General features: G+C 37.9%; 1 protein-coding gene across 4 annotated transcripts in view; it reads left to right on the top strand.

The window, feature by feature from the left end:
- Eato (Engulfment ABC Transporter in the ovary) overlaps positions 1–24,775 on the top strand; it is an 854,933-nt gene that overhangs the window by 354,237 nt on the left and 475,921 nt on the right. For all 4 annotated transcript variants that reach the window (XM_067766015.1, XM_067766013.1, XM_067766012.1 and 1 more), the window contains one exon: positions 4,731–4,882. In XM_067766015.1, the coding sequence (XP_067622116.1) occupies positions 4,731–4,882 (152 nt within the window). The remainder of the gene's footprint in view (positions 1–4,730; positions 4,883–24,775) is intronic.

Here is a 24,775-nt window from a genome sequence, read left to right as displayed (position 1 = left end):
TCAAATTCATTTCCAATTTGTTCCGCTATCTTCTTCTGCAATAGTTCGCATGATTCCTTGTTCTTGCATTGCACTATTATCCCGCCGTTGTTGATTCCTTTCACTGCTGTTACATGACATTCTGTTGGTTCAACCACTGTGCTACTTTCGTATGTTTGTTTTCTTCGCTTTATCTTTTGGTTTAATAACTATCCTAATTTCATTTAGTGCGGCTGCTTGTGCATATGTAATTTTGTTTTTAACATTTGTGTTGTTGTTGCTTGCATTATTTCCCGATAAAACTTCGCTTAATATTTCGTTATTTGTTTCTATTGTTTGTGCCAACTCTGCTAACATGTCTTTTCTCATTTTATTTATTTTAATTTCCACAATATGTTCTAAGAGTGAATTGAAGTCCGTCATTAGACTGACTTTCAACTGTTGAGTCTTATTAAATAATGCTTCTTCAATAATGTCCTTCATTTCTACCTTTCCGAGTCTCTTTTGGTCACAATTTTGTATCAAATGTTTGATTTCAACGAATTTGGTATTTGTATCACATAACGAAAATTGATTGCAAAACCATTTTATATTAGCATTTTCACTCAATTAATTTCTTGTCTTTTGATATTGCTGCATTTTATGCAGAAAAAAGAACCACAGCCCCCCGAACATGAAATTGAATCGTCTATTTGCACTAATTTTACCATGCACTCTTTACACTCCGATGGCGGCATTTTGCCATCAAGTTCTTAATAAATTTATTTAAATCGCTGCCTTTTTTACTTTAAATTTATATTGATTGTTCATCAGTGGATTGTTTGTACCTTTTAAATCAATAATAAGGCTTATAATTCGCATCAATTTAAAAACTGACACGGATCTAACAAAAACACGTCTGACCTTTCTCACTGCTTGCTTTGTTCTCATGTTGTTATACTTCCTAGAAAAGGTGACAACACAGCATTTATTGATCTTCAGTTTGAGAAAATTCAAAGTTCACCACTGATTAAGTGAATTGAGATCAACTTTAACTTATGACTATCACTTGCATCACGAACGGTGCAAAAAAGTTTGACGTCATCCGCGAACATTAGGCACTTAGCGAATTTAAAGCAATTCGGTAGGTCGTTAATAAATAAAAGAAATGACAGTGGTCCACAGTGAGTACCTTGAGGCACACCTGACCACGCGTCGATAAATAGTCTTGAGGTGTTGTTCCCTAACTTAATAAATAGTTTCCTGTTTGACAGAAAACTACCGAAGAAATTTATGAGAATGCTACTAATTCCGTAACTTCGTAACTTTTGCAATAGTATGCTATGACAGACCTTATCGAAGGCTTTGGAAAAGTCTGTGTAAATCAAATAAAGTTGTGCCTTCTTTCCGAACGCACCCACTATACTATTCGTTAATAGGGTCAAGTTCGAACAAGTTGATCTTCCAGGAAAGAAGCCGTGTTGATGTTTAGAGATTAAATCCCGAACATGGTCAAATAACTTTGATTGGATTATATAATCGAACAATTTGGCCAGCGTCCCCTGTATAACGATAGGCCTATAATTACAAACATCATTACGATCACCAGACTTAAAGACCGGAACAATGTGGCATAACTTCCACTGTTCGAGAAAAGTACCCTTATTGATACAATCCTGGAAAAGCTGGGATATGGGATTAACTAAAGTATAGCAGCAACGCTTGAAAAATACAGGCGCAAATCAAGTTTTGGAACTGGACTTAAGCGATAAATAGCGGATAGTACATCCTTTTCGGCGATTGAAAAGGATATTGTAGAAGGTAGAGGTGTGGAATGAAATGTAGGCGATATAGGTATGCTATGATTCTCATAAACTTTCTGAAAAAAATTTTGCAGGAGTCGACAGTATTGTCGGAGATAGTGCCATCATATTCCAAGTTCGTTGGGAATCCATTTGTTTTCCTTCTGGAATCTATAAATTTCCAAAATCCACTCGGATTGGACTATTGGTTTCTACGGTATACATATAGTGCCTAAATAAGAAGTTATGAAGATGATCATACTGCTTTCTTAAATGAATGAAGTTAAGACGATTGACTTCAGAATTATTTTTCTTGAACGTCTTAAAAGCCTTATTCTTTTTATTTCTCAAGTTAGAGCGTCTTAGATTGAACCAAGGTGGCTTGTTTTTAGCTGCGCATCTTTTTAGGGGAACAAAATTAGAGATGGCTTCCGAAAAAATGGAACACAATATCTCGTAAGAAGTATTGGGACAGCCGGAATTTTTCAGAAACTCCCAATAGGAAGAGTGCAAAAAATTATTAATAGACTCATAATCGGCATTCATGTAATCACGCCGAACTGGCGGTTCATCTTTTACGGTATCGAAACTATAAAACATAATACTAAGAAAAATTGCCTTATGGTGAAAGCTATTATTCAAAATTGGAGATAAACATTCATGGCATGATACTTTTAAATTAGTAGTAACAAATATTAGATCTATGATTTTATTATTGTCATTCCGAACTCCGAAGACCTTGGGGCAGCTTAAGTGCAGTCCATATGGTTAGGGCAGTAACGCGCCATCTAATATCGGGCAAAGGAAATATATGGCTCCGTGCCTGAGCTTCGAAAGAAATCTTGGGGGCACAATTGAGCCGGAGAGTTGGTGCGAGGGTGCAGAAATGGTAGAAAATACTATACATGTGTATACGGATGGTTTTACTGGCTGCCAGATTATTGCAGTGCCTTGCAGGCGGAAATTATAGCAGTGAAGAAAGCGGGAGAAATTCTGGAGGAAGGTTGCTTTAGGCAACAAAAAGGTAACGCCAATTGCAAAGCGAGCAGCGGGGCATTCATATGGCTAGTATAAAGTATGAATGTTGGAGATTTCGAGTTCAATAATCAGTTCCGGAGATCCCAGCAGATGAAGAAGTGAAATTCAGAAACAAGGCCTAGTAACCATTGCCGTGTGTAAACTTTGCAATTTTCTCTAATATCAATAACAAAAACATTGTATAAGCAATATAAGCGTGTCTCGCTAATTAAGTACAGATAATAATATTGATATAATAGTGAACAGCGGAAGTACTGCTAATAAAAGAAATACTATAAAAATTCAATGTTATTAAGCTCTTAAGCGCGCCTAAATATATTCCACACAATTATGACTAAAAAGCATATAGAATTAGTATGTACCTAAATAGTGAATAATGGAAAAGCAACAAAAAGGCAATACTTAGGGTACGCTTACACAGCCACCAATTTTGATAGCACGATTCCGGTCGTAATCGTCCGATAAAAATAAACACATGTATTTAAATAAGCATGTGCACATTTGCGATCACCGAATTGTTGTCGGCCGTTCTCGTTTTCCACTGCCGATAAATTCGCGCGTGTTCAATTTTATCGTCCGATTCTGTTCATTAAATTGCTGTGAAAAATTAATTACTTGTGCGATGGACTTGAAAATTAATTAATTGTGTGCAAAACAGGCGCCCTTTATGGGATCAACATAAAAGCATAAACGGAAGCGTATTTTTTGCGAAAAAGTAAAATGTACGAAAAATAAGCTGCCTGCCGATAATCGGTGGCAATTTTAGCACCAGCCCGGACGATTTTATCAGCTGATTGAAAATTTTCGGTTTATCGGTGGCTGTGTAAGCGTACCTTTAGACACAAATTGCAAAACGAGCAGGGGGCATTCATATGGCTGAGTGGTTAAAAGGACCTGCCTTTACACTAGCATAAAGTATGAATGTTGAAGATTTCGAGTTCAATACTCAGCTACCGAGAAGCTAGCTTATGAAGAAGTGAAATTCAGAAACATGTCTTGGTAACCATCGCCGTGTGTAAACTTTGCAATTTTCTCTAAAATCAATAGGTTTAATTTTTAACAAAAAAAATCACTTAGCTCTTCTTTTATAAGAAAAAAAACGTTAAAAAAATATTTTTCTCAAAAACGTTGTTCAATACTTGTATTTGAAATTTTATCCAATATCCGACATTTCTCACATCCCTAAACAATTGGCCTTTCAAGCATATTTTGTTTGTTTTTTCTATTAATACCTACAAAATGCTACTTTATATATTTTATTATATTTGCAAGTTTAATACCAATTTCACACAGCAGGTTAGTGAAATAATTAGTCAAGTTTTCTACATTAAAGCCCCTATTGAACTCAATCTTGTATGCAAAATAAATTACTTTCATTCATTTACGAAAAATAGATCAAAAAAGTTCAAAACTTAATTTTCCCTGAATTTGCAGCAAAAGACAATATGGCTTTTTCAAAAATAGGCACATATTTGGTTAAACGCAACATCTGTGAATAGTTATGTGTGCATTTTATTGTGATTGTATTTATAGTTAAAGAGGAAACGGCTGCTATCCATTTTATAAAAGCCTAATATTATTTTGGGACTGCTGACAGATGTTCGCTTAATGAAGCAAGTGGCTTTGTGTGAAACGGAAAACAAATTAAATAAATTAAACAAAATTGTGATTCCATTAAGTTTCTGTGTGAAATTGGTATAAAAATCGTTTCCGAAATGATTTTTTGCCATATCGTCTTCTACACTTATTGAACGAAAACTTTATCTAAGTCTAAGCGGTGTAAAATTTATTTATTACATTGATTTTGATTAACATCGTAACTAAGTTCTCCACCTCCTTGACTTCATGCATTTACATAAGTATATAACAGAAAATGTGTACAAAATCCATGTGATATTGAATTTACTTTAAATTAAATACTTTCTTTTTAAGACTATAGTACCGCCTGCAATGCACATCAGTTTACCATATGAAAATATAAGCAGTTACAGTAGCTTACTACAACAAATAGAGCGTCGACAAAAACAACTAGGGATTAACGCAATTTCTATGGCAGATGCTTCGCTTGAAGATGTTTTTCTTAAGTAAGTATTAACTACAAACATACATATGGGGAAACCCCGCATACTTTTGACATTTTAAAGGTAAACATTATTTGGAAATTAAAAAAAATTGTTGTGAGCATCTTAGCGATTTTCTGTACTCGCTTCGCGTGGTGCCCCAATTGGCTTAGCCGAAAATTCCATAAAAATCGTTCTGATCATATTATTGGGGAAGCCTGGGGCTACGCTTACGCTGCCACCGGTAGAGCGAAACAATATCATTGAACGATATGATCGTCCAAACCCGCGTTTCGGCTAACTACGTTTTTCTTTCAACAGTTTCTAAAATATTATGTTTGAAAATTGGTTCTTAAATTACAATGCACATTTACATTTTGTGGAACCGGTACAAAATATGCAAAACTGTTTAAATATAACGATCAGGAAGAAAAGACCACATTCTTCACTAAATGTATAATGTTCCGCCGGGAAATGATTTGTCCCGGTATTTCTACAAAGTCAAAACTGTATTCTAATCAGCTATTCAACATGAAAACAGAACAGGTAATTGTAAAATATTTTTGATTGTTTTACTACAAATTTATACAATATATTGAAAAAAGATTTCACTGTTCTTAAATCAACATTATTTCAAAGTTAATGTTTCTTAGTAATCTGAGAGCCCACGACTGCCAAACTTTCGTCTTACTTTAAAAGCTGAAATTTCGTCTGCGCGTTCTTCCACCTGAAGTAGGAATGTTGGTATACAATGAGGTTGGAGTCATCGTGGCTTTATACACAAATGCCGTCAAAGTCTAGTGTTGTGACGTCAGTGCCTATGAATCCTCAATCATCTGTAGTATCGGTTAGTGCTCTCTCAAATATTAGTGCTGCTGCTGCTTGCAGTACTAATACAACGGTGTCCAATGCTGTGACGTCGACGCCTCAGAATGTTATTTCAACTTCAAATAATACTCACAATACGTATGCATCCATAATTACGGCCGAGCCAATGACCGATATTTCGGCTTCTTCTTCCTCCACTAATGCGCCTATTAATGATGATGGACAGGGGGCAAATGTGTCTAAAACTAGAACCAAAATGAAAAATAGTAATTCTCAAATTCTTATTAGAGGATCTAACGCATCGAGCGATCTGGTGGTTGCTCATCGTTACAATTGGGTACATATATCGTCTTTTTCGCCATCTGTAACTGAAGATAATATAATTGAATACGTGGCTAGGCAAGCTAAATTAAATAAAACCACGTTAAGTTGTACGAAGCTAGTAAAAAAAGATGTTGCGTTGGCAAATCTGAATAGAGTTAGCTGCAAGTTGGGAGTTCCTGAGATATCATTTGATAAATTTGTCTGCTCCGAAATTTGGCCAACTAATGTTACGGTGAAGCCTTTTCAGTTTTTTCGGAAAGCTCACAAAAAGCCACCTCGCACACAGTAGGGAGAAATCTCCCCACTAATAACAGCAATAACGACTTAAAGATATATTTTCACAATGTATCTGGCATGAGAACCAATCTGAACAATTTTTTGATAGTGAGTTCTTTGCCTCAAATCTTTTCAATGTTTATCGCAAGGATCGGGATGCTGGGAAAACTGGTTGTATTCGCGGTGGTGATGTTTTAATTGCTGTAAAGCGGCAATTGCGTTCATTTTTATTTCCGCTCAACAATGACGACTCGCTACTTGACCAAATATGCGTGTGTATAAATGGTTCTGGTTCTGGAAGGCTGCCTATATCTGCTTGCCTCGTATGTTCCACCAGGCAGCGCATTTGATGTATACAAAGCACATGCTGATAACGTAATCCCTCCTTGTTTCAGGAAACCTAAATGATGACCACCTCTACGTGCTTGGTGACTTCAACCTTTGTAATATTCACTGGTCAACAAATGTTTCCAGTTATGGTCTCACACCTAATAATTTTGAATCACGATCTGTATTTCATTGATAACACTGGATCACAAATTCCAATTTTTTTTCTGCACCAGAGACGCCATTATGAAATTCTTATGTAAAATCACCCCCTAATTCCGAAAATCAAGGTTATTTTTAATTCTATGGTAACGTTTTTGAGATATTTACGAATAACGGGTTTTTCCAAAAAAAAAAAACAAAATAAATAAATGGTCCTCTTAATCATATATATCTCAAGATCGAATTGAGCAATTCCAAAACCGTTTGAAGCTTTAAAAAGGTAAAAATGCTATAAATATATTCAAAGATAACGAACAATCATTACGGATTGTAAAAATATAAGCAAATTTGTACTTTGCGAGGAAGGATCTCGAAACTTTTTATTATTTTTTTTTTAAGTATAAATGATAGTACATACGCTTTGCACTTTATAATATTTGCAAGGCTTGCCGGATACTGTTCAGTTTATAATTGCATTTTATAACCCGTCATTTACTTAAAAATATAATAGAATAAAAGGGCGCGAGAGTTTGACTATACAAACGATCCAGATATGTTCTCTTTCATCTGCGCTCAATTTATCGTTAAAAGGATGCGACGTGTGTTTTCAAATCCTTTGAAAGTTTGAGCCTAAAAACAATGAAAAACCATGGACACCGAACACTGTGTGCACCACATGTCGAGTCGAATTGATTTTTTCGGAAACCGGAACAAAAAGGTGCGTTGTAAAAATAAGGAATTTGCTCCCTTTTATTGCATAGCTGACTAATTTCTGAAACTATCAATTTAGGCGATATATGGAATTTATTACACCAATGAAGTGGAGGGAACCAGCTTGCGATTCAACGGACTGCTATAGTTGTACTACAAAATAACTTGGGGTTGGAAAGTCAAGAAAAGTAACCTATGCGAGCATATCTACAGTGTTATTACCAGAACTAAATTCAACGGAAGCTACATTGCCAGAATCGAACTTAACTTTATTTCCGGCTCCAGTTTCATTGTCAACAGCAGTATCTGATTACGCGGCATCATGTTATACTGGATTTCAAACGGAAAACGAAAGAAACTCATTGTCACAAGCCCAACTTAATGATTGGATAAGGGATTTGGAATTGTCAAAGGAAAAGGCCGAACTACACGCCTCTCGTATGCAACAATTTAAATTTGTTTCATCCGATGTTAAGGTAACATATTATAGAACTCGTCACGAACAATTTTCCAAGTACAATACGAAGGAGGACAGTGTTTGTTACTGCAAACTCATTGCTGGTCTATTCAAACAGTTTGGTGAACCATATGATTCAAAAGAGTTGCGATTCTTCATAGACGGCAATAAATTAAGTTTAAAGGCCGTGTTATTGCATATTGGCAACCAAAAGCCATCTATCCCGATCGCGCATGCAGTAAATACGAAGGAAACTTATGAAATAATGCAAAAATTGCTCAAATTATACAAATACGAAAAACATGAATAGAAAATATGTACCGATCTTAAAGTCGTTGGAATGCTATGTGGTCTACAAAGTGGATACACAAACTACTGTTCGCTTCCCAAGGACGTCGATTCTATGTACCGGAGCGACTCGGGATTTTTCCCGACCAAGGACTGCCATTTCAGTGTAACCCCATTTAATTTGTTGCGTCCCTCCCACAAATTGTCATCCTCCCAGCAGCTCCTTGCAGCGGGACTGCTCCATATTATCTTGCTCCGGGAAGGTATCGAACCCAATCCGGGTCCCTCTCCTGACCCCGGTCCTGAAAAATGGTTTTGCTGCATCTGCCGGAAAAGAATCTTTTTAGGACGGTCATACTCTTGTCAGTGTGTCTCGTGTAAGGGATGGTTGCATCGGAAAGGTTGTTCTGGGCTAGACCCCAAAACCAGACGTCCACGTAACTTCTATAAATCTTTTGTGGCTCATTGCTGTTCCCGTCCTAGGACGTCCCGTAGTCTGCGCCTTAGCGCCGCCCAAGGCCTCAACAGCAATCGCGACTAAACTCACAGCAAGATCTGCATTGATGAACTGTTCTGGGTATAATGTCCACAGAAAAGATCGCGAGAGCGGAAATGGAGGCGGTCTCGCGTTTATTATACACCACACTGTGCAATATCATATATTTGATCCCGACATCGACCGCAGGGACAGAGTCTTAGAACTTCAAGGATTATCTGTCCGGTTGGGCGATACAAATCTAGAAATCATCAACATCTACATCCCTCCTGTCACCTCTTGCCTCAGTGGATACCACCCTGATATCAGCGGTATACTCACTGGAAATAATCGCATTATCTTAGGCGATTTCAATGCCAATCACGATCTATGGCATTCAAACTTGCGGGTGGACAGTAGGGGTGAGATGTTAGCGGATCAAATAGAAGAGACGACGTTCTGCACTATAAATGGAGACGATCCCACACGTATGATAGGAAGCTGTCACAGTTCCCCGGATATTTCAATCGTGAGCGTAGAACTCGTAAACTGCGTCAACTGGCAGCCGATGGTAACATTGGCATCCGACCACCTGCCTATACTTATTTTGTTCGAGCGTCCCGCCGACTTCATCGTCGCAGAAAAACGCACTTTCATTTACTTTAAAGAAGAAAAGTGGGGCGAATACAAATCCTATACAGACAACCGCTTTGCCTCCCACCAACTGATGCCCGCCAAGGGGAGCGTGCTTTCCGCAAGGTCATTGAATCCGCCTCGGCTCGTTTCATTCCCGCCGGTAGAATTCCCGAAATTCGGCCCCACTTCCCGGCAGAGGCCGCAAGTTTAGCGAGAGAACGTCACCTTATAAGACAGCTCAATCCCGGCGACCCCCAAATAAGGGACATAAATCAACGCATCAGATTGCTTGTGGATGAACACAAGCAGGCGAAATGGGAGGAGCACCTAAGCGGCTGTAACCTCTCTGCCGGCGTAGGTAAACCTTGTTCCACTTTAAAGTCCCTATCGAATCCGTCTAGGTACAATGACAAAGTTTCCATCGCCTTTGGCGACAAAGTGCTGTCGTATGCAAAAAAATGCGCGAGCGCTTTCTGCCGACAATACGTAATGCATTCTACGGTCGACAAAAATAGACGGAGGGCCAACAGACGCGCACGTAAACATAAGGGGTTTCAAATATTTAGCACATGTCTTCATGTCTCTTTCCACCTTTGCCATACCCGAAAAATGGAAAATGGCCAAGGTGGTCCCGCTACTAAAGCCTGGGAAACCAGCTAACATAGGAGAGTCATATTGCCCGATATCTCTCCTATCGCCAGTAGCCAAGACGCTTGAAGCCATTTTGCTCCCCCACTTCAAAGCAAATTTGCAGCTAGCCTGTCATCAGCATGGCTTTAGAAAACTCCATAGCACCACCACCGCGCTAAATGCCATTAGCACCCAGATAAATTGTGGTCTAAATCAGAAGCCCCACCATAGAATAGTACTCGTAGCGCTAGACCTATCAAAAGCTTTTGATACGGTCAACCATGGCACGTTACTGCAAGACTTGGAAGGGTCTACCCTTCCCCCATGTCTTAAAAGGTGGACCGCAAATTATCTGGGTGGTCGGCAGGCATCGGTGTAATTCAGAAATGAAATATCAAAGCCAAGAAGAATTAAACAAGGGGTGCCTCAGGGTTGTGTCCTATCCCCACTTTTGTTTAATTTTTACACATCAAAACTACCTTCGCCACCAGAAGGAGTTACTATCGTTTCTACGCCGATGACTGCACAATAATGGCCACAGGCCCGGGCCCAAAGATCGATGAGCTTTGCAACAGAATAAACGGCTAACTCCATCATCTCTCCAGTTTTTTCGCCTCGCGAAACCTGGCATTATCACCGACAAAATCATCCGCGACCCTATTTACAACTTGGACGTCCCAAATGTCGACCATTTTGAACAACCACGTCGATGGCACTACGCTACCGACTGTCCTACACCCCAAAATCTTGGGTGTGACGTTTGATCAGGATCTCTATTTTGGTGAGCATGCAGGCGCAATTGTTCCGAAAATCCAGAGCCGTAATAAAATCCTCAAATCCCTTGCTGGCAGTACTTGAGGAAAAGACAAAGAAACGCTCATTACCACATACAAAGGAATTGGCCAGCCGTTTGCGTGTTACGCGTCCCCTATATGGTCGCCAAGCCTAAAAACTACCCACTGGAAGAAGCTACAGGCCTGCCAAAATACTGCGCTCAGAACCGCAATGGGCTGTCTTCTTATGTCCCCAGAACACCATCTACATAATGAGGCGAGGATACTCCCCATCAAGGAGAGAAATGAGATAAAACCAAACAGTTCCTGTTGAATGCCCAGAAATCTGGGCATCCCAACAGACATCTGATTGATGAGCCAGCACCACCTAGGGACTTAAGGAGTCATCTCCGTAAGCATTTTGAGAAAATACGGCACCTGAGAAGTCAGCCGTATGAAGCAAAAAAACACAAGCAGGTCCTTGGTGATTTCCACAAACAGGCGTCGGACCTTTATGCCGGGAATTGCCCGGTGAATCCAGTACTCGGGGAACAGTACCCAAAGCTTGCGGAAGAGGAACGCATACTCCCCAGGGAAACGCGAGTCATTCTGGCTCAACTTCGTTCTGGATACTGTAACAGGTTAAACTCTTACATATCCAGAATCAACCCCGACATACAAAATGTATGCCCCGCTTGCAATGTGTCCCCGCATGACACCAACCATCTCTTTAATTGTAATGTGGAACCAAAGCCTCTAACACCCCTTTAGTTATGGTCCACCCCTGTCGAAATAGCAAGTTTCCTTGGACTCCCGTTAGAGGATATTGATAACAATTTGTGATCGGTCGCGGCTATTAGGTGGGGCGAAACATTGCTACATCAACAACAACAAACTACTATTGCTTTCTATGCAAATGGGATAGCCGAGCTCGTCAGTACCACTACATCATAAAGGATTGGCCATTATGAATCGAGTTTCAAGTTGGGGTGGATAACATAAAATACTCCCCACTTATAAAGAAGGAAAAAATAATTCTACCTCCACTCCACATCAAGCTCGGCCTTATCAAAACCTTTGTCAAGAATTTGGACAAAGAAGGCGAAGCTTTTCATCATTTGAAGACAATCTTTTCAGAGATTTCAGAAGGCAAAATAAAGGAACTGATTTTTTTGGGACCGCAAATAAAGAAAATGATCACCAATAACCATTTCAAAGAACTACTGTCACCAGTGGAGGCAGCAGCGTGGGATTCTTTTAAAAAGGTCGTTTATTCTTTTTTAGGCAAACACAAAAGTCCTAACTACGAGATGATAGTGAATGTCTTAATCAAAAACTATGCGGAAATGGGTAAATAAAAAAACATATTTAAGACCGTTTTCTCAGTTAATTTTAAAACCTTTCTGCCCGATAAACAAAAAATTTGTATGGCAATTTTTAAATTTCCAGTTCCGAACAAACAAGAACGAGAAAAATGTAGACAAAAAATTTGTTCTGAATTGAAAGATAAATCCAGCCTAGGAAAATTATATACTAATGTGTCACTTATGTATTTATCTAATATACTTTTTTATTTTCTTTCAGGAGTAAATATGTCTTTAAAAATTCATTTTCTACACTCCCATTTAAATTTTTTCCCGCAAAATCTTGGCGAAGAAAGTGACGAGCATGGCGAAAGGTTTCACCAGTAAATGAAAATGATCGAAGGTCGTTATCAAGGATTCTGGGATGTCGTTATGATGGGTGATTACTGTTGGTTTCTCATAATAGAAACCGATCCTAATCTAAATAAGCGTAAAAACAAGACACATAACTTTTTCAATTATAAGATAAGATCATAGAGTTACGTCAGAATCATATGTACATATGCTATTATTTGTAGGATACTTAAATTTTACTATATGGATATATTTTTTTGTATGCTTATAACTTGTTTATTAGTTCATCGATTTTGTTGAATGAAAGCTTATTTTTTTGTTATAAAACAGAGCTTAGTACACATTTTTTATATTTTTACAAAAAAAATGAAAAAATCCGTAACGATTGTTCTTTATCTCTGAATCTGCAGAGCCTATGCACAGTTTATAGCAAATTTTATTACCTTTTAAAAGCTTCAAACCGTTTTAGAATTGCTCAATTCGTTGTTGAGATATATATGACTAAGTGGACCCAAGTTCTTTTTTTTTGGAAAAATTAAAAATAACCTTAATTTTCGGAATCAGGGGGTGATTTTACATAGGAATTTCATAATGGTGTCTCTGGTGCATTTTGATTGTAAACCAGTGTAATTTATTGAGTTTTAATTTAAAGCAAATTAGTAATTGTGTTAATGCCGTAAATAGATTATTGGATCAAGTATCTATAAGTGACAACATTAATTGTGAAGTCAGTGAATGCTGTAGTGTAGTTATTGCCAAGGATAGGCATCACCTACCCCTGGTCATTGCTTGTAGTTTTTATTATTATCGGATACTCCAGAGAGCAGACTAACGTCCAATTTCAATTCGTGCAATTTTCCTAGATTTAACAATTTTTTTAATGGAAATAGGTTAGGTTAGACGGTCACGGTGACGTAGATATAACTACTTAGAGAATCGTTGGGTAGCAACGATAAAGTTCCGAATGATCCCGATCTCAACCTTGGATAGCTCCTCGGGTGAACCAAGTGAGTCGCGACCGAAATACTTTCGCCTAGTTCTGGCAAAAGCTGGGAAATCAAGCATAAAGTGATTTGGTGAATCCATCTCATCATCCTCCATACAGCTGCAGCAGGATGGAGTTTCCAATATATTGAGATGTACCGCATGGATACCCATGAGGCAGTGCCCTGTGAAAACGCCAATGACCATTGAAAGGTGAGCCTTAGTGAACCCAATTATTTCAGCAGACCTCCTGCCATCCACTTTCGGCCAAAAAGATCTTGCTACCCTGCAAGACGTAGTATCCGCCCAACGTTTGCTGAGCTGACTCGAGGCCCAGCTATGGAGGGGCAATCCACAGGTGGCTAGCGGAATCCCGAAATCCCTACATCCATCTTCATCCGGTTCAGTTGTACCGGTTCGGGCTAAGAGATCCGCTTCACAGTTACCTGGAATATTACTATGGCCCGGGACCCAGATAATCTTAATTGTAAAATAATTCGATGCAATCGCAAGTGAGGTCAGGCACTCCCAGACCACCCTCGATCGCACTGTAGTTGAGCTCAAGGCCTTTATAGCCGATTGGCTATCAGAGTAGATGTTAAATTCCCTAACCATAGTAGCAATGGATAGCATTTCATCCACCGCATCCTTAATCGCAGCAATTTCCGCTTGGAATACACTGCATAACTTGCGACTTACATTTAGCTCTTGACAAAAGACCCCCCCCCCCCCTCTCCCCGCCAACCTTTCCATCCAACTTCGACCTATCCGTGAACAAGTTAACCGGTCTCATGCCCCAGATAATTCCTCTTCCCCACTCCTCCCTCGGGGAATGACTGGGGCGAAGGTTGCATAGGGAGCGGTCATCGGCATACAATAGTCCGTCCTGTTCGGGATTTAGTGGAAATTCTCTGGGACGAATTACTGGACGGACTTGATACCTCTAACTGCACCAATTACTTATGGGCATAAGTATTTTTTTAATTTCAATGCATCATAGCCTGTAAGGATTAAAATTCATAGACTTAAACAAATAAATAAAAATAAATAAGTAGAGGGCACTTATCGTCATTATCCTCCGAAGCATTAGAACCCGATTAGACAGCCACGATTTTTTGAAACAACTGGGTCTCAAGGAAGCAGAATATCTTACCAAAATTTCAAATATATCATAGGAAACTGGTAAGACTACTGGGATCCGTAAACTCCCGCCCGCAAAGATGAGTTACATGATGAGTTACCGATACCTCGCCGTATTTAATAACCACCAGCACATAACGTCGTATGCTTTATAGCAAAACATGCTATCGCAACCAGTATTATAGTATTATCATATATTATAAATTGTTATTTATTTTTATCTATTTTGAAATTAAATAGAAAAATCTAACTTTGAGATTTCAATCAAGAAAATTATTTTTTTTTTATGACAAACTCAAGGCGAATTCAGTACGAGGTGTTGTTATCCCAACAGCTGATTGCTTCTTCTTGATTATTTTGCATACAACGCCTTGTACTACAACATGTCAATTAATCGGAATCAATGAAAATTTTCTTTTGACTTGACATTCTTCTGAACGGCGAATTTGTTGAATTCGCGTTGCCACCACCTGGTATGTATTCGCCTTGGACAAACTTCAAAAATTTACTAATTTGACAAAAGCATGACGGATCCTTACAAGGTGGCAGCACGGTGACATACCTGTAAACATAAATAAAACTTCCATATACTTTGTTTTCGTAAATCGATGGACTAATTTCAAAATCGTACTGCGCCGGAAATTGATGGATCAAATCATGTTAACAAAGTACAAATCAGCTGTCACCGTGCTGCCACCTTGTATAGTTCCGCCATGGACAAAATACAAATATTTTCAAAAACAAAAGTTAACTAAATTATTTTAGCAACAAATGATAAAATGTTTTTGTAATTAAAGTGTTAAATAAACAACATAATAATAATAGTATATATAATAAATATTGGATCCTTTATTTTCCTCTCCTGAACAGAAAAACAGAGATATAGACAAAATTAAACTTGAATTAATTAATGTTAAAAGCAACATTTTTAATTTTGTTTGTGAACTATTTTTTATAGTTTTTTCGTAATTTTATAAAATATAATTTCCAACATTGTTCACGTAACGATATTAGAAGTCAATAGCCTCATTGCTAGACACTTTTCACAGTTGCTTGCCAAAGCCATTATGACTCAAGCTTCATGTGTGTCAACATTCCTACTTCAGGTGGAATTATGCGATGGCGAACGTTCAACTTTTATAAAATGGCGAAGGTCTGGCAGTCACGGGCTCTTGCTCTATAGGCTATGCCATGGTTTAAGAAACAATGTAATGCCACTGTCAGTTGTCGATCGCGATATTAACAACCTGACAATTAAACAGGTTATACGTTCCGTGCTACCATCTACAGCCAAAAAAACGTACACTATTTTATTGGTTTTAAAAATTATGATTTTTTGGGTGTTAATAAATTCGGTAATATTGCCGGAAAAAATTTATCTTATCGTTATGAACCTCTGAAGTATTAGAACCCGATTAGACTTTTATGAAACAACTTGGTCTCATGGAAGCGGAATATCTTACCAAAATTTCAAATATATTACGGGAAACTGGTAAGGCTACTGGAACCCGTAAACCAAAGCAAAGATGAGTTATCCTGCCACTATTAAACTACCACAAGCACAGTCAACACAACATCCGTTGTGAAACTTTCAATCATTCCATTTGATTGTGGATGATATGAAGATATTTTAGTTTTGTGAGAACCTAATCATTTTTTTAATTCAGTGAATAATTTTGATGTAAACTGTGATCCTAGATCAACTGTAATATGAAGGCATGAGTCAATTTCAAAGTCGATTCCTAGGACAACATATACATATTCAAATTCTTAAATATAACCTACTTACGCTGTAATTCTTACCTGCAATTTGTAAAATACTTACCTTTCCTTGAATACTTACCCTTTTTAGAAATACTTTCTCCTTTGAATACTTAATTGCATTGTATAAAATCCTTTAATGAATCCTGTAACGAGTAAATTAACTTACAAATTGTATGGATGGATTTTTTTCATCAGGAGTATAGCAAAACGTAATCTAGAGATGATTCTAAGAAAAATTGCTCAAGACACCAAAGCTCTAAGTCCGATTTCGATCCCCCACTTTTGCAAAATAGATATTTTGCCATATGAATGTAGGGTTTGGCCAAAAAGCTTCTGATAGAATTATAGGGAAAATTTAGTATTGGGCTTACTTTAAAGGTATTTTACGTACATTTCCGAATCTGTATTAATATCTATAGTGTTTTTGAATTTTAATAGAGATATCAAGCTTAAATTATGAGAAATTAGCCTAAAATGAACTCTTAACTACTATATTATCATTTTTAACAAATTTTTATGGACAATTTTTTTTCTTTACAGCTAAAAAAAAGTTCAGAACTTTTCCAACAACTTTCATTCAGACAGTTTTTCTTTTTTTGAATTTGTTTTAGTACAAAAAATTTTCAAAAAAAACATATATTTTCAAGTAATAAGCAAAAAAACTCATGAATATCTCATCATAATCTAAGAACTGTACCAAGTGATCGTAGGAAATATTTCTTGTGAATACCGGTTCAGATAGTAAATTATCGTCATTCAGATCAATCATATCAGTATAATCTGAAGCATTAAAATTGATATTATATTTTTTGTAAACTCTGAGTTTAGTTGGATCAAGTATTTTACTCGATAGTATAAAATTCCTTTGATAGCTGTATCACGTATGGCTTTTCTATCATCAAATAACATTGTTAATAATGTTTTCGGGATGAGCGTAATATGAATTATTTTGGATTACACCATCTACAATATTGTGACGAATATTAGCAACACTAAGGGATACTATCATCTCTAAGCCGATGCTAAGCAGGGACTTGTATGCACATCCCTAAATCAATCATTATGTCTACACATATGTACGTACACGCAGCGAAGAAGAGAAGCACAAACACATGCAGATATCTTATCTGAGATGCTCCCAAAAGTATGCAATTATAATTGTGCTCACATATAGAGGCTATAAACGTAGTAATTTTATAGCTGATAACCAACTAGTAAATTCTAGAAATGGAAGCGCCTAGAAGTATGCGAACGAGAAGTCACAGGGTATAAAAGGCAGCAACAGTAGAGGCACGACAATCAGTTTGATTTAAGACGCTATCTGGCGATCGATAGTAGTGTTATTGTGAAGTACTTTAATAAAGGCCATTTTGCATTATTGAAAAGTAATCATTTTGTTAATTCAGTGAATAATTTTGATGTAAACTGTGATCCTAGATCAACTGTAATATGAAGGCATGAGTCAATTTCAAAGTCGATTCCTAGGACAACATATACATATTCAAATTCTTAAATATAACCTACTTACGCTGTAATTCTTACCTGCAATTTGTAAAATACTTACCTTTCCTCGAATACTTACCCTTTTTAGAAATACTTTCTCCTTTGAATACTTAATTGCATTGTATAAAATCCTTTAATGAATCCTGTAACGAGTAAATTAACTTACAAATTGTATGGATGGATTTTTTTCATCAGGAGTATAGCAAAACGTAATCTAGAGATGATTCTAAGAAAAATTGCTCAAGACTCCAAAGCTCTAAGTCCGATTTCGATCCCCCACTTTTGCAAAATAGATATTTTGCCATATGAATGTGGGGTTTGGCCAAAAAATCTTCATAGCTTCTGATAGAACTATAGGGAAAATTTAGTATTGGGCTTACTTTAAAGGTATTTTACGTACATTTCCGAATCTGTATTAATATATATAGTGTTTTTGAATTTTAATAGAGATATCAAGCTTAAATTATGAGAAATTAGCCTAAAATGAACTCTTAACTACTATATTATCATTTTTAACAAATTTTTTATGGACAATTTTTTTTCTTTACAGCTAAAAAAAGTTCAGAACATTTCCAACAACTTTCATTCAGACAGTTTTTCTTTTTTTGAATTTGTTTTAGTACAAAAAAATTTTCAAAAAAAACATATTTTCAAGTAATAAGCAAAAAAACTCAATTTTTATAATTTTAATGTAATTTGTTTAAAAAATAAGTTTTTTACTTAGAATTTACCATTTTAACGTATTTTTCAAAATAAAAGTAATGTTATGTTATTATTTTTTAAAATCTTTTTTGCTCTCCACTCGTGGTTGTTTTTTACTACTTTCTGCTGTAACAGCCATAACACCTTCACGTTTTTTTCTATAACACGTTTGGAAACAGATGTTAACTGTACATATCTTTCTGTACCTTGTATATGCATTGGAATATTAGGATCATCTAGTGCTGGCTCATCATAATCTAAGAACTGTACCAAGTGATCGTAGGAAATATTTCTTGTGAATACCGGTTCAGATAGTAAATTATCGTCATTCAGATCAATCATATCAGTATAATCTGAAGCATTAAAATTGATATTATATTTTTTGTAAACTCTGAGTTTAGTTGGATCAAGTATTTTTTCTCGATAGTATAAAATTCCTTTGATAGCTGTATCACGTATGGCTTTTCTATCATCAAATAACATTGTTAATAATGTTTTCGGGATGAGCGTAATATGAATTATTTTGGATTACACCATCTACAATATTGTGACGAATATTAGCAACACTAAGGGATACTATCATCTCTAAGCCGATGCTAAGCAGGGACTTGTATGCACATCCCTAAATCAATCATTATGTCTACACATATGTACGTACACGCAGCGAAGAAGAGAAGCACAAACACATGCAGATATCTTATCTGAGATGCTCCCAAAAGTATGCAATTATAATTGTGCTCACATATAGAGGCTATAAACGTAGTAATTTTATAGCTGATAACCAACTAGTAAATTCTAGAAATGGAAGCTCCTAGAAGTATGCGAACGAGAAGTCACAGGGTATAAAAGGCAGCAACAGTAGAGGCACGATAATCAGTTTGATTTAAGACTCTATCTGGCGATCGATAGTAGTGTTATTGTGAAGTACTTTAATAAAGGCCATTTTGCATTATTGAAAAGTGGAGTCTTTTATTCAACAGTTTAGTGATTCGAACGTTAGCAGAAGGTTGCAAATAAGAGGAATTGAACTGAATTCGTTACAATTGGTGTCAGGAGAGGAATTGGTGAATAAACTCCGAAGATTTTGAATACAACTTGGACATGGCAAAGTTAAGTGAATTAAGGATACAGCAACTTAAAAAGGAGTTGGAAGCCCATGGATTGAATACAACCGGCAATAAGATCGAACTTCAAGCACGGCTACGAGACGCTATGGAGTCGGAAGGAATTAATGTGGACGATGATGTCTTTGATCCTGATGGGGACGAGACAACAACAAAAATTGAAGAGAAGAACGGAAGTCCGAGTCCAGTCGCAAGAGGCGAGAATAATGCGATATTGGCTTTATCACGGATATCGGAAAAAATGAAAACCCAGGAAATACGCATAACAGAAATGTCATCACAAATATCCACAAATATGGCATCCCAACTGGAATCGCAAGAGACACGCGTAACATCCAAAATGGAAACTCAACTGGAAGAACAGAAAACGTATATGTCATCACATATGGAATCCCAAGAGACACGAATAACATCTAAGATTGAAGCACAGGACACGTGTATTTCCGAAATGTCGGCACAAATTCCACCACAGATAGCATTTCAGTTCTCCACACAACTAGAAGAGCAGGAAGTCCGTATATCATTTAAACTGGAAGCGCATATTGAAGAAAAACTAACCCAGTTTCATGAAGGTTTCAGTGGTCGACAGGATAAAATAGAGGCAGAGATGGATGCTTTTAAAGATAGGATACAGGAATTGCAATTGAACCGCCCAGTCACTTCAGCGTCTAATCCGAAGGTAAAAACTCCATCCTTTGACGGTTCTGTTCCTTTCCAGGTATTCAAGCTTCAGTTTGAGAAAACGTCAGTAGTGAACAATTGGAATGCGGATGATAAAGTTGCTGCATTGTTCGTGGCATTGAAAGGACCAGCTGCCGAAATCTTACAGACTATTCCAGACTACGAACGGAACAGTTATGAACATTGATGGCTGCTGTAGAACGAAGGTACGGAAGCGAGCACAGGAAACAGATATATCAAATATAATTGCAAAACCGTTACCAAAAATCTAATGAGACTTTGCAAGAGTTTGCTTCGCATGTTAACGGTTGGCTCATTTGGCAAATGCGGACGCACCCGTAGAGTACACCGAGAGCGTAAAAATCCAGAGCTTTATAAATGGCATACGGGACGTAGAAACGAAGCGAGAGACATATGCAAACCCAAAACCCACATTCGCAGAAACGGTATCCCATGCACTGACTCAAGAAACAGCGTCACTTTTGAGTAAGCCCGCATACAAAGCTCATCGCGTGGAAGTGGAAAAGCCAGACTGGGTAGACACAATTTTGGAAAGATTAAAAGGAACGTAGCAGAAAAACGATGGTGCCGTCAAATGCTTCAAGTGTGGAAAGCCAGGGCACATTGCACCTTATTGCAGTACCTATTCCAATAGTTCCAACAATGCGGGTGACCGTAAACGCAGAGCTGAAGGAGATGAGCAAATCTCCAAGACCAATCTATCGTTAAACTAAAGCGAGTCAGCCGCAAGACAGCTGTGGATGGAAAGGAACGTTTACTGACTGTACATACGGGTGCATCCCATTCCATCATTCGATCAGAATTAGTCATCGAGAAGATAAGACCATTGCTTAGGGCAAGATTACGTACAGCCAGGGAGAGGACACCCAGGTAATTGGAGAAGTAGCATGTGAAGTAGCAATTGGTAACGTCACGGTACTACATAATTTTATAGTGGCAGAGATTGTTGATGAAATCATAATTGGAGTGGACTTCTTAATCGACCAAGGCATCAAGATCGGTATGCAAAGCAAGACGATGCGATTTAAGAACATGAATGTGCCACTCAATTTCGGCTACGAGAGAGGCTACAGCAGTAAACGAATGCTGGTGGAAGAGAGTCAGCAAATACCACCAAAATCCGAAGCAGTCATCTGGGCAAAGGTTGATGCAGATAGTGGGACAAATTGTGGGTTGTCGAGGCAGCAAACAAATCAACACCGAATGTACTTGTAGGAAAAGCCCTGCCTATGACAAAAAATATGGACGTATTCCGGTAAGAGTACTCAATGAGTTCAAGTCACCACTCAAACTGACCAAAGGAGCTGTTTTGGGAAGATGCCAAGAGGCTGAAATAGTTATTAACTGTGAACAGCTCCAGGAACACGTTTCATCTAGTAATACTGATCTTTCAAATGCCATCACGGCATGGACGGAGGGGCTAGAGGAAGATTATCAGAGTAAGGCAAAGCAACTGCTCCTAAAGTACGCAAACATATTTGACCAAGATGGTTCCAAACCAGGCCGCACGAACGTTGTGAAACATCAAACTGACACTGGCGATGCGAGGCCGATACGTCAAGCTCCACGCAGTGTTCCATTGGCGAAGCGGGAAGTTGTGAGTCAAATCATATAAGAAATGAGCGACAGCGGCGTCATCGTACCATCAGCTAGTCCATGGAGCTCACCGGTAGTACTTGTAAAGAATGAGGATGGAAAAATGAGGTTTTGCGTGGACTACCGGAAGTTGAATGACGTTACGAAAAAGGATAGCTACCCATTGCCAAGAATTGACGACACTCTGGACTCGCTCTCTAGTGCGAAATGGTTTTCCACACTGGACTTGAAAAGTGGCTACTGGCAGGTGGAGGTGAAGGAGGAAGACAAAGAGAAAACAGCCTTCAGCGTAGGAAATGGTCTTTGGCAATTTACAGTAATGCCTTTTGGACTTTGTAATGCACCAGCTACTTTTGAAAGACTCATGGATCAGGTACTGAAAGGACTACATTGGAAAACATGCTTAGTGTACCTTGACGACATCATCGTATTGGGAAAGAACTTCGAAGAACTTGGAGGAGGTTTTCCAAAGAATAGCTGGTGCTGGTCTGAAACTAAGTCCCAAAAAGTGTTCGCTGGTTAAAAAGGAAGTAAAGATAGAGGCAGTAAAGGATTGCCCAAGACCACTGAAATTGCAAGAATTAAGAAGTTTCCTTGGGCTGTGCACATATTACCGCCGATTTGTACCAAACTTTTCCAGCGTAGCCCATAGCCTCCATGAGCTTACAAGAAAAAATAAAGCTTTTGAATGGAAGAAGGAGCAAGAAGTGACTTTCCAAACATTGAAGGGGCGTTTGTGCACTGCCCAAATGTTGGCATATCCGATTCCAGGAGCAACATTTATTCTAGATACAGATGCGAGTGGATATGCTATAGAAGGCGTTTTATCGCAACTGGTCGATGGACAGGAGAAGGTAGTTGCATATTACAGCCGTTCGATTGGAAAACCAGAGGGGAACTACTGCGTTACGCGGAGAGAGCTGCTGGCATTGGTAGAGTGCATTAAACATTCTCACAAATACCTCTACGGCCAGCGATTCCGCGTCAGGACAGATCACGCAGCGTTGAAATGGCTTCTGCAGTTCCGTAATCCGGAAGGACAATTGGCACGGTGGATCGAGCGACTACAAAGCTATGACTTTTCTATTGAGCATCGAAAAGGTAGTACCCATGGAAATTCTGATGCAGTGTCACGAAGACCATGTAGTTTGGAATGCAAGCACTATTCAAAGGCCGAAGCTAAAGAAGACATTATAGATTTCCGGCTAATGACTATAACATGTATGGATGAATGGGACAAGGAACAACTAAGGAAGTGTCAGCTAGAAGATACTGAGCTGTTACATGTTATGCAAGGGCTCGAACGAAACGAAAGACCAAATAGAGAGGAGATGTCAGCAGAGAGTCCCATAGCGAAGTCATATTGGGCACAGTGGAACAGTTTAGAGTTGATATCCGGTTACTTGCATCGAGTATGGGAGAGTGAGGATGGTCAATGCAAGAAGACACTGATAGTTATTTCCAGAAAGAGGATTGCTGACGTACTCAGCGAGCTGCATAATGGTCCAAGTGGAGGTCATCTTGGAATCACGAAGACGCTCGAGAAAATTAAGCAGATATTCTATTGGATTAGTTTCCGCCAGTCGGTCACCGAGTGGATTGCCAACTGCGAGGTTTGCAACAGAGCGAAAGGGCCCAAAACACGAAGTCATAGCCAGATGAAGCAGTATATTTCAGTTGCACCATTTGAAAGGATCGCCATAGATGTCGCAGGTCCATTTCCTTCTAGCAACCGCGGAAACAAATACATACTGATTGATTATTTCAGTAAATGGCCAGAGGTATACCCAATCCCAAACCAAGAAGCGGTAACAGTAGCAGAAGTGGTTACAAACGATTGGGTTGCAAGGTATGGTGTACCAATGGAGTTACATTCTGACCGAGGCAGAAATTTTCAATCAACTGTGTTCCAAGAAATGTGTAAGAAGTTGGGCATTCGAAAAACACGGACAACTGCATTGCATTGTTTGGGGGTTTAAACCCCCCTTGCCCCAGGATCGTTTGATTTTTTAGGTCGTTACAATTCAAATATTTGATGTTTTTATGTATATGTTAATAAATTTCTTTATAATTCTGCTACGTATTTACTTTGTTGGTGATATTATATTTTTAATATGCAAGCATATATATGTACGAAGTTAACACTTATATTTTAATCATATACTGTTTCATAATAATTCTGCAATTTATTAAATATACAAATGTACATGTTAACTTTTACTATAATTACATATCAGAGAACAGCAAAAATCGAACACAACAACGTTCGATTACATTCGGCAACATGATCGTGTTCAATGATCCAACTTGTTTAAACGAACATAATCAACATTGATTTAAAATCAACCAACTTATTGCATGCGTGAATATAATCAATTCATGCGTTTGCTCGTTTGCCTCAACCGCGATTACATTAATGGGAATGAAAAGGCAAATATGAAAACTCCATCCCTCTGAATATGATGATTCTTCTGTCCTTACGTCACGGCGACAAGCTACATATAAACATTGCTTACGGTTCTGTTTGTTTGCCGAACTAAGCGATACCAATTCTCGCGCTTTGATTTTATTTCCATATTTAAATAATGTTAAATTTACAGCATTGTTTCGAAATACACATTTCCTACTTTGAAATATAATGCAAATTTGACATTATTTTCCATGTGGAAAACACATTATTATAATGTAAAATCTACATTTTTTTTCATATCAAAAACACATTTCAAAAATGTAAAATTCAAATTATTTGATAAATGAGAAATGATGAGTTTTTCACATTTTAAAATGTAAAAAACACATTAGTGTTTTTTCTGTGTAGATATGACTTTTTTAAATTAAATTTTTTTCTATTCGATCA

Source organism: Eurosta solidaginis, chromosome 2 (genome assembly GCF_040869045.1).
Source record: "Eurosta solidaginis isolate ZX-2024a chromosome 2, ASM4086904v1, whole genome shotgun sequence".
Classification (NCBI taxonomy): Eukaryota; Metazoa; Arthropoda; class Insecta; order Diptera; family Tephritidae; genus Eurosta; species Eurosta solidaginis.
The sequence above is the reverse complement of the archived record's forward strand: the minus strand, read 5'-3'. Positions and strand labels throughout refer to the sequence as shown.